The sequence below is a fragment of the Tarenaya hassleriana genome, unplaced genomic scaffold (genome assembly GCF_000463585.1).
Source record: "Tarenaya hassleriana unplaced genomic scaffold, ASM46358v1 Cleome2, whole genome shotgun sequence".
NCBI lineage: Eukaryota > Viridiplantae > Streptophyta > Magnoliopsida > Brassicales > Cleomaceae > Tarenaya > Tarenaya hassleriana.
In genome coordinates, this window is record NW_010965372.1 from 8,483,147 (window position 1) to 8,493,434 (window position 10,288).

The 10,288-nt window shown below is 40.9% G+C and overlaps 2 protein-coding genes and 1 pseudogene across 11 annotated transcripts; 2 read left to right on the forward strand and 1 right to left on the reverse strand.

Moving 5' to 3' along the window:
* The first annotated feature begins 108 nt into the window (after positions 1–108).
* On the forward strand, positions 109–2,263 carry LOC104813072 (annotated as a pseudogene).
* A 238-nt stretch (positions 2,264–2,501) lies between these two features.
* Positions 2,502–3,544, reverse strand: LOC104813071 (RING-H2 finger protein ATL79-like). The gene has a single exon (XM_010540580.2). The coding sequence runs from the start codon at positions 3,305–3,307 to the stop codon at positions 2,696–2,698; it is 612 nt and encodes a 203-aa protein (XP_010538882.1). The 5' UTR covers positions 3,308–3,544; the 3' UTR covers positions 2,502–2,695.
* On the forward strand, positions 2,946–9,451 carry LOC104813070 (transmembrane protein 120 homolog). 10 transcript variants are annotated; one of them, XM_010540575.1, is made up of 14 exons: positions 2,946–3,205; positions 3,551–3,789; positions 4,358–4,655; positions 4,967–5,630; positions 5,730–6,140; positions 6,220–6,298; positions 6,394–6,488; positions 6,662–6,766; positions 6,863–6,942; positions 7,844–7,934; positions 8,029–8,136; positions 8,225–8,311; positions 8,737–8,805; positions 9,088–9,451. In XM_010540575.1, exons 5-14 carry the CDS (start codon positions 5,934–5,936, stop codon positions 9,217–9,219), a joined length of 1,053 nt encoding a protein of 350 aa, XP_010538877.1. In that variant the 5' UTR covers positions 2,946–3,205; positions 3,551–3,789; positions 4,358–4,655; positions 4,967–5,630; positions 5,730–5,933; the 3' UTR covers positions 9,220–9,451. The 10 variants fall into 10 exon arrangements, with proteins under 10 accessions (XP_010538877.1, XP_010538881.1, XP_010538880.1 ...); XM_010540579.1 differs by having other exon boundaries at positions 4,967–5,084; positions 5,374–6,140; XM_010540578.1 differs by having other exon boundaries at positions 4,967–5,084; positions 5,408–6,140.
* Positions 9,452–10,288: the final 837 nt, after the last annotated feature.

The window sequence follows — 10,288 nt, forward strand, 5'->3', positions numbered from 1 at the left end:
GCTCAAATAAAAAAAGACTTGACGAGTTGAGGAGTTGGTTCGGAACGATCTGATCGGATCTAGTCCGAACTGTCTCGTTTGACCTCTCTATTCCCCGCTCGAATGGTAATGGATGGTGTGAAATATTGTAGTCCTAAATTAAATTTGATGTGCCATTGATTCTACTACCACATCAACGCTACATTATTCAATTTGTCTTGTCAAAAATTGAATAATATAATAAATATACAAAATGCACATATACACCTGTCTTGTCATAAAAATAAAAGCAAACATTAAATAATATAATACATATGCATAATATATACATATACGTGTGTGTGGGTGTGTGTATGTAACATATATGTATATCAGTATATCTATCGATAAAATTTTGTCCACGTTATAGGAAATTATCACCGATTTTAGGAGATAGACTTATTTTCTTGGTATATTTGAATATTTTATATATCTATTCGTCAAAATAAAAATTGGCATAGGTTTTTCATTTTTGTAAGAATTTGACAAGCTATTGTGGAAGGTCAGTTCCCTGTTTATCGTTCCTCCTGGTTCCGTGCTATTGTGGAAGGGGCTTGTGATGAATTGCATTGGATTCTATATGACAGGCTGGGTTTGCTGGTGATGATGCTCCAAGGGCAGTCTTCCCGAGCAATGTGGGTCGGCCAAGGCATGCCGGATGGGACAGAAAGAGGCATATGTCGGAAACGAGGCCCAGTCCAAAAGAGGCATTCTTACCTTGAAGTATCCGTCGAACACGGGATTGTCAGCAACTGGGATGACATGGAGAAGATCTGGCATCACACTATAACGAGCTTTGTGTTGCTCCTGAAGAACATCCCGTTCTCCTTACCGAAGCTCCTCTCAATCCTAAAGCTAACAGGGAGAAGATGACACAGATCATGTTCGAGACTTTTGATGTCCCTGCCATGTATGTTTCCATTCAAGCTGTGCTTTCACTCTATGCCAGTGGCCGTACTACGGGTTAGTGCATTCTCATTTTCCACAATGCTAGGGATATGTATTTGATACATCTTTGTAATTTTGATTTCGTTTCGTTCAGGTATTGTGTTAGATTCAGGTGATGGAGTTAGTCATACAGTGCCATGATAAGCCACTTCAAGCGTTGGTGAGGAGAGCATCGAGGAAGAAGACGACTTGTGGCAGAGAATATGGAAGCAACAGAACATGGGCATGTATTTCGGTTGGTGTTATTATTAATTACCTATAGATATATATGTCTGTTTGTATAGGTTTGCAGGCCATATCATTAGCGTGTTACTCGGATGGCTATATAACTATCTCTTTTGTTTTTGGAGAGGGGATCTGAAATCTGAAGAATATTGTGATTTGGGAGGTTAATAGAGAGTGGTGTTCCTCTCTAAACCTTGGTGGGGAATGGGGAGTGGTGTTCCTCTCTAAACCCTGGTATTGTTTCCTTTCTTTCGGTATTTTCTTGATACAATCGGTATTTCTATTACAAGGTTCTATCATGCCAATCTATGAAGGCTATGCTCTTCCCCATGCCATTCTCAGGCTTGACCTAGCTGGGTGTGATCTTACCGATGCTTTGATGAAGATCCTTACTGAGAGAGGTTACTCGTTCACCACAACCGCTGAACGAGAAATCGTGAGAGCATCAAGGAGAAGCTTGCATACGTGGCATTGGATTATGAACAAGAGCTTGAAACTGCTAAATCCAGTTCCGCGGTCGGGAAGAACTATGAGCTGCCTGATGGTGAGGTGATCACCATTGGAGCAGAAAGATTCTGCTGCCCCGAACCCGAAGTCCTCTTTCAGCTATCGCTTATCGGAATGGAAGCTCCTAGAATTCATGAGACCACTTATAACTTATCATGAAATGCGATGTTGATATCAGAAAGGATTTGTACGGTAACATCGTGCTCAGTGGTGGGTCGACAATGTCTCCAGGAATCGCTGATCAAATGAGCAAAGAGATCTCGGCCCTCGCACCAAGCAGCATGAAGATTAAGGTGGTTACACCACCAAGAGAAAGTACAGAGTTTGCATCGGAGGTTCTATATTGGCTTCCCTTAGCACATTCCAGCAGGCAGCAGGTATGAACACTGATCGACTTTTCTCATTTATGGAAAACTTTAACCAACCAATATGTCAATGATTCATCGAAAGTAACTGATGTGATTATCTTATCCTGATTGAAGATGTGGATATCAAAGGCAGAGTACGAGGGATCAGAGCAAGCCATTGTCCACAGGAAATGCTTCTAGGACAACGTCTGTACTGACCTTGGCATTACATATCTGCGGTTTGTGGTTTTTGGCTTGTCACGTCTGAGTGTGAGTGGAACACTGATAATGAATTTGGTTTAAGCTTGGGTTGTTTTAGTTTTGTTCCTCCTTGAAACCTTGTTTAAACATCTTCGGTCCTGTTCTGTTCTTGTATGTAGTGAAGAAAAATGCAAGTTGTTTGGTGTGTAGCTGTATATAAACCTTCACTGTTGCTATTAGACTGTGTTTTGGATCTTGAGCTTGATTTTTCCAGTGTATTGAAACTTCTGGATCCCAAGTGTTTCTCCTGCACCACAGCAGGAGCCAGGTAGAGTTTAAGGGGCATTAACAGTTTGCCTAAGCTGGAAACAGAGATGTATTTCCACAAGTGGAAAGCTTACAGATGTTGAGAATGAGTATTTAAAAAAGAAACAAAACTGGGGAAATCACTAAGCTGCATCTGCTGTATCGTTTCCAGGAGTAGCCGTTGTTGCCTGGGAATTTTCAGCTTGCCCTGTGACCATGGAGGGGATGAGGACAAGGCTGCGGCAAACGGGGCAAGATAAATGGGAAGACAACCACTGCTCGATGCATCTAACATGGAAACCATGGTTACATCTTGGCAGTACCTTCACTTCTTCTCCTTCCTCGAACTTTGACAGGCAAATTGTACATTCTCTCTCTGCTCCTGCAAGTTTCAGCCCTGCAGAATACTTCACAGTGGGAACTATCTCCAGAAGCCGAGAAGCAGCTGCATTAGTTTCCGGCTTCTGCTGGTCAGGCTCTTGCTGAGTGAGTGAATGAGCTACCGATCCTCCCCTGCGTAGGAAACAACGAATGGCTGTGCCGAGGCTCATAGCACAGACAACGAAGGAAAATAGGATGATGATGATTACGGATGCATTGGCTCCAGCTTCGGTCGAGCTCGAGTAAGGCTTCCACCTTCCACAACTTTGCAGGTAACATGTTTGTGTTTCGTTTGAGAATCCCGGTTCTCCGTTGTTAATTGGTGGAGATAGGTGACTGAGGTTCTTGGCTGCTAATGAAGCTAGTTTCCGCATTTTGTTAGTGATCTTCTCGATGTTTTTATGATAATTCTCAGCTTTACGTGATCCCGAAGGTATCTTCTAGCTTTTCCAGATGCTGATGATGGTTCTAGTGAGAGTTTGATTATGGAGATAGAGAGATGGGGAAGTAGAGGTTATATATTGAGATGGAGATGAAGAGTGGAAAACATGCATTGGAGCATATGAAACATAACGTCTGGCTTATCTTTATAACTGTCACTGATGTTGTTATTGCAGAACTGGCTTGGTGGGTTATGTCTGTGTTTCAGTCTACTTAAATGCAAAGAAGCAGCAGAAGAAGAGGGCATCTAGAGAAATCATCAAGGGTGGGAACTGATACTAGAAGAACACGTGTCATTCTGGATAACCAAGAATTATACAAGGAAGAAGAGCAACGTGATAATGATGGGTTTCGATCCAAGGCCACACAAGTACATATTCCATTACTCACAACTAAAACTTGCCTTGCCATCAAGGTAATCTCACCTCCTATTTATGGATGCTTCATCTCTCTCTCTCTCTCTGTCTATGTATATATGTGTTTGTATGTATATTTATACGTATATGTATGTATGTATGTATGTATGTATGTGTGAAACAAACAACTCTAAGAGCATAATCGACAAATTTAGCTGAGAGGGATCGATACGGTGATGTGGGACAGGGGAAAATCTGACAGAATTCATTCTTATCTGTATAAAGTATGGTCCATTCATGATTCCTTTACATAAGAACAAGGAAAAGGACAGGGGCCCCCTCTAATAACTTGTACAGTCCAAAGACATGGGACCACGTGGAAATCTTGTTTGTTTCACCATGACTAGGCGTAGTTTTTAGATAGCTCTTTGCTATGTCTTTTTTGAAAAATCGAAGAAAAGGCTTGCATGGCAAAGCATAAATATAAATATAGAAGTGGGGACGGTAATTCGACCCTGAAGAGCTCTTTTCAACTGTGTTACATTCTTTTTACTGAGATAAAAACCAAAACTTGTTATTAATATGTTCGTTGGTTTGTCCTGATCTCTGCTCTTAAACGCCTGAAAGTTCACAGACTTGGAATTGCAGAGCTTGTTGATGGACATGTAGCTCTGATAATACTGGACAGGGAGAGAAATTTTGGTCGAATATCAGGAAAATTTAGGAAGGGGAGCATTGGTGCACCAGTTAAGCTGTTACCGTTGTGATCTAGAGGTTATGGGTTCGAGTCCTAGAAACAGTCTCTTGAAGAATATTTTGCAAGATCAGGTTTGTCTACAATATGCCTTTGTGGTGAGATCTTTCCCGAATCTCGTTCAACGAGATGCTTTGTGTACTGGACTGTCCCTTTATCCTGAAAATTTAGGTAATCCAGATTCATATATGAAGGTTTCGTTTATTACAATTTGATATACTTCTGCTTGTATCCAAGGGTTTTGGCTATGTAGATTATGGATATTGGAGAAAATGTTGGGTACACCTGACCTGAGTGTTGGAAAGCGAAAATTATCTAGAAAAATATAGATTTGTAACACAAAAAAGGCGTAATAACAAGTTATACAAGCTGTGTATTACGGGTCGGATAATGAAAATTAATAAGGTTATGTATTTTTTGGGTTTCTGTCCAACTATAGACAATTAGACATACTATTTTTGGTTTTTGTTTCATCTGCTCAGAGACAGAGTGGAGAGACACTGATGAAGATACAAAAGCGCAAGGAGCGGGATTGATGAGATGGAAGAGCCGTATTCTTGACCTCGACCACGATCCCATTTCTCAGGAACCTTCCAACTAGTTAGTTTCCTCGTACCTTGGAACTCCCCCTGTTTTCCTGTCCTAATTATCATTGTTTCGGAAGACCGATGCTGGGAAAGGGAGTTTATTTATTTACAAGGTTTCCAACTGGAAAGAACAATTAGGGAGGAACACATCCCGTCTTGTCTTCTATCTAACTCTTGTCTCTCAATATGAAATTCTGCTTGGGAAGAATCTCCTCAAGAGACACGTTTTCTGCTCTGTTAATTTCGTATACTTTTCTAATTTCGCCAAGTTTGATTCCTCCTCTGTATCTCCATAAGTACAGACTATAGGTATCGACCCCTTTCCGTTGAATGCAGAGAAGTTGAAGCATTGAAGAGGATTACATCAATGGCATTGTGGTCACATCAGTCAATTTGGCATTCGATGGTTCTCTCTCTTGGTTCGGAGGAATTTCGAACAGAGGAGAGAGAGAGACGTAATGGGTCACCACGAACCACGCCGGAGAACCATCCGAAGGAATCAAAATCTGGGCTTTGTGGGACGAGGAGAGTAGCTGTTGATGGAGAAAGACGAATTAGGGTTTGTCACAATTTTGTTTTTAGTTTTCATGGAAGGGTGATGTGGGAACAACGTGTGTAGAGCGTGTGACTGATGATGCTCTTTTTGTAAATGGGTTAGATTCAGATCGCAACGTTAAGCTCCTTTGCCGTTTGAGCTTTGTCACCGAACCCTCCCTTCTGCGCTCTCGACGTGACGAGAGACAACACCCACTCCTTTCGAATTCTCTCTTCTTCTACCCTCTCCAATCCTTTAGGGCTTCTGGGTTCGTCGGATTTGAATCTCTCTTTCATACCCAGAAATCCGATCTACCCGAGATCGACCATGGTGGTCGAGGATGAAGTCAAATGGGTCGTGGAGCATGTAAAGGAGCTTCAGGATTCTGCCTCCTCCTTCATCTCCTCCTCTTCCCAGGAGGAGCAATCCCTCCGGAAGAGATCCTCCGCCCTCGACGGCTCCATCCGCCGCCTCCGCTCCACCATCCTCTCCCTTCTCTCCGACAAGCGCCTCGATCCCAAGCTCGCCGAGAAGGCATCTCTCTCTCTGCCTCTCTCTCTCTCCCTTCTCTAATTCGTTTCCTCAATCGTTATTCCTTCTTCTCTTCCTGCAGCTGGAGGAGGATTTGCAGCGGGCGAGATGCATGCTCGCCGATGGAGATGCCTCCGCCTTTCTTCCCGCCAAACGTCAAGGTTTCACTCTCTCGGATCAGTTCGAGTGTCTTATCTCAGATTCAATTTGATTTTGATTCAATCGCATCCGGTAACTGGGTTGATGATCGAAGCAGGACGGTTCCTGAGAATGTTTTTGGGGCCTGTGAATGTTCGAGCCTTGGGTAAGGACATCCAACTCAAAGTCAAAGAAGAATACAATAGCTACAGAGTTAGTTCTCCACTTCTCTTTTTCTGCATTGCACATCAGACTTCAGATAATTATCACCACAATCACGCATGCCTTTTCAATGTTAGATCATCGGAATTATGTTGTCAATTAATCTCAGTGAAGTCTCTGCGTTGTCCAGTCTAATAAGATTGTGCTTGTTTTCCATGGAGCAGGATAGAACTGCTCTTCTTTTCCTTGTTTTTCCTGCAACCCTTTTGATTCTTAGATCTTGGTTGTGGGATGGATGTTTGCCCGCATTCCCTGTTCAACTGTACGAGGTATACCAAGGGTTGATGGTTTGATGTCTTATTATTTTGAGTTACTTAGCATTGTATATGTTTGGGTTTCCTGACATGTAAAACCCCTTTTTCCAGGTTTGGCTGTTGTTCCTCTATGCTGGTTTGGCTATGCGAGAGAACATATTGAGAGCCAATGGGAGCGATATCCGTCCATGGTACTTTTAAGCATCCTTCTTCTGTTTATTACACTTGTTATGATCTTTTTAGTTTCCTTTTACTTTATATTTCTTTTTCCTACTTTTAAGTAGCAATACAGCTTGATCTGCAGAACCGAATCTGTTAACAACATTGGTCTAGAGCTTGAGTTTTCTAGGTTGTGCATCTGTTATGCTGCATGTCTTGTCCATTTCTCCAAGAGTAAAGGCCATCTCTATTCTGCTGGTTCCCCTGATTTTTGTTATTTTGGTCAACCAGTCTATATAATTTGGTGGGTTTTGGACCCTTTGGTTGTTGAGGGAGTTGGAAAAACAGTGATTTATATTTTGGTGTTTTGGTGTTGTTGGTCTATGAAAATTATTAGTAAATGTTGAGGATAGACTTGACAGTGAACAACTAATCGGAGTTAATTATGGCCTGTCTATGTTTAGATTCCCGGCATGTTTGGTTTCGGTTGATGGCATGGCATCGTCTCCAAGCTCTGCGAGCCGACACTATACTGTCATGTCAAACATGCTGGTTCTATTGTGAAAAGTTTATTGCACATGACTGACATGTGAAGCTGGAAGGTTGTTTTAGGTATTGAAGCCTAGAAATGTAAAAAAAAAGGTTTGGAAACAGGTTGTTCTTTCATGTTTTTAGGTAGTGATTAGATCTCTATGTCTTTTATGAGATGCCTTCTTTCCTACATAAGGAACTTTAGCCGCGCATAGATTCCTCTTTTGGTTGAGATTAGAATGGGAAGTGGTTTTTGATTGATTGAGAGAAAACTATCTCATCTGGAAGACTGGAACGATGATTCAACTTCAGTTTGTGCTGTATAGTAACTGTGAATTTGTCATAATAAACTTCGACGGTGCAGATAACTTTTTATCCTTTGGGGCTTATATGCTTTGGCAGGTGGGTTTATCATCACTATTGCGCGATGGTTATGGCCATCGTCAGCCTCTCATGGGAAATCAAAGGACAACCAAACTGTGCTCAAAAGCAGGTACAGTTTTGTTTTGTTTTTGTTTTGCGTTTTGCAGTTTATCAGTTAATAAGTGTATGTATTGTATGGCTTGAATCACTTAAATCTTCTACAGAGAGGAGTCCATCTTTTCTTGCAATGGGCTATGATGCAAGGTGTGGCAATGCTTCTACAAAATAGATACCAACGCCAAAGATTATATACCCGCATAGCACTAGGAAAGGTGGCCATATCATACACACTTCCTTTTCAACCCAACTTTTATTAGTCCTCATGGAATGGCTGTTAACAGGTTCTGTTATCATTTTCAGGCTAAGAGGATGGATGTTGTATGGGGAGAAACGGCCGGAGTTGATGGACAAATATGGCTATTGTGTCCTTTACTGTTCATTTTGCAGGTGAGCTTTCTCCACACACAGCTCTGCGAATTTATTTCACGGGATCTATGCTTTATCACCTTAGTGTTAGATTAGCTGGTGATATTATGTCATTATTATCTTGTTCTACTGTGAACATTGCATGGCTTTGGACTTTCATTTCGGGGAACCATTAAGTTTTAGATGCCATTTGTTAAGGATAGATTTTCGCAGTTGTTTGAAGACATTGAATAAGTACTAAAAAAATTCAAGATATGCACTATACAGTGAGATCGTTGACAATGTTCTATGGTCTAAATATCATTGGACACTCCCACCAGACAAAAAGAAATTTTGCTCGCACATTGTGCTGCTTTGGTTGAGGTTGTCTGTTTGTATGTGGGGGCTGAGGATAATAAAGCCAATGCATTGGGCTATAACATGTTTATTCTTTGGGGAATCCTTAGGGTTTCGAGGCATACGTTGGACTGATGTTGTTCAGGGCAGCATTATATGGAGTTGTCCCTGAGTGGCAGGTATGGTATTGCCCCTCTGTTTTGCTACTTTTCCATGCGCAAGTTGATCTTTGACAAAATCAGTGATTATAATTGAAAATTCTGGTTCAAATGGTAATGGAGGAGAAGTTCATGGAATAGTAAGTTGTAAAGATAACCGAAACTGGAAATTGCCCGTTTTGCCATTCAGTTTCTAGCTAGTATCATGTCCCTGTCTCCGAGTTCTACCATGATAGAATTTCGGGCGCTATCGCAATTTTTCTTTTTATTAACTAGTCTGAGTTACCCGGGCTATCATGGCAGGTGATGTTTTGTGGAATTCTTCTAGTGGTGATGGCAGTTGGGAACTTTGTAAACACTGTCGAGACGCTGATGGCAAAGTCGAGGTTCAAGGCAAAGATGAAGAGAAGTAAGAGCAAGCAAGATCTCTTTTAGACTTCCAAACTTGTAGGATTAGTCTTTTTTTTTACTGAGCTTTCGATAGTTTTCTGATGGGAGAATTCCATTTCAACTGTGACCGCTTGTGGGTTCCAGAATTTGATCCTCAGGTGCTGATGCTGTTTAAAACAAGTTTGTATCTTTTGAATCTTATGCCCATCTTGGATTCCAACCTCTACATATATATACACACTCACATTCAGGTCAATGGATGGTTTTTTTTTCTTCTTGTTTCTTTGCATCTTTCTTGGGTTGGGGGTTTGATTATATGGTTCAATGATCAATCAAACCGGGTGTTCTTCTCTATCTCTATTTGATGCTTGAATGTTGATGCAGATTCAAAGTGAAAAAAAGGGTCATCATGAATCAATTGGCATCTCACTTGTTCTTGCATTTTTGGGCACTTGGTGCCATTTTGTGTTGCCTCTGTGATACTGTGAAGCGCTGTGTGGACAAGAAAACAGAGAGGAGATGGAAAGGGCAAAATACATGTGAGCAGAGACCAAACACAGTGCAGAAGGGCTGTAACTACAAGAAGGCAAAGAGGGAAAGTGCAAGTGCATGTGGGGGATAGGAAATTGGCTCATGTTCTTGTTATTTGGGTTTTTTAAAAAATAAAAAGAAACCAACAAAGGCCACATGGGTAGGACAGACACCCCCATGGCATATATACATACATATATATATATATATATATATAAAGATTCATATATTTATTTTGCACGTTCACAAGCTGTAGACAAAAACTCGTGTTTGATAGTTGTCAAAAGGCAACCAAAGTGGAACACTTGCGGCAAAGCAATCTCTCCTCCCCTCATTATTACTCCCTTCCCCTTTTCCGCGTTTTTTAACGCTTCTTTGCCCTCTCATCATGATTTTAGAAATTATCTTATCTCATACGTGAAATTTAACTCTTTTTTTTTATAAAGTGAAATTTAAATCTTTAAAAACGCAGTTTCGTCCTGTTTCATAAATAAAAAAATGTAAAGAACAATATATATATATATATATATATATATATATATAATATTGAACCATACTATAATATACAAGCGACGAGAAATAT

Excerpts from the sequence above, each read along its gene's own strand:
- LOC104813070 (XM_019202408.1), top strand. The coding sequence starts at position 5,934 with ATGGTGGTCGAGGATGAAGTCAAATGGGTCGTGGAGCATGTAAAGGAG. Across the intron at positions 6,299-6,393 it reads TCTTCCCGCCAAACGTCAAG|GACGGTTCCTGAGAATGTTT; the intron begins GTTTCACTCTCT and ends TGATCGAAGCAG. Across the intron at positions 8,312-8,736 it reads CTTTACTGTTCATTTTGCAG|GGTTTCGAGGCATACGTTGG; the intron begins GTGAGCTTTCTC and ends GGGAATCCTTAG.
- LOC104813071 (XM_010540580.2), bottom strand. The coding sequence starts at position 3,307 with ATGCGGAAACTAGCTTCATTAGCAGCCAAGAACCTCAGTCACCTATCT.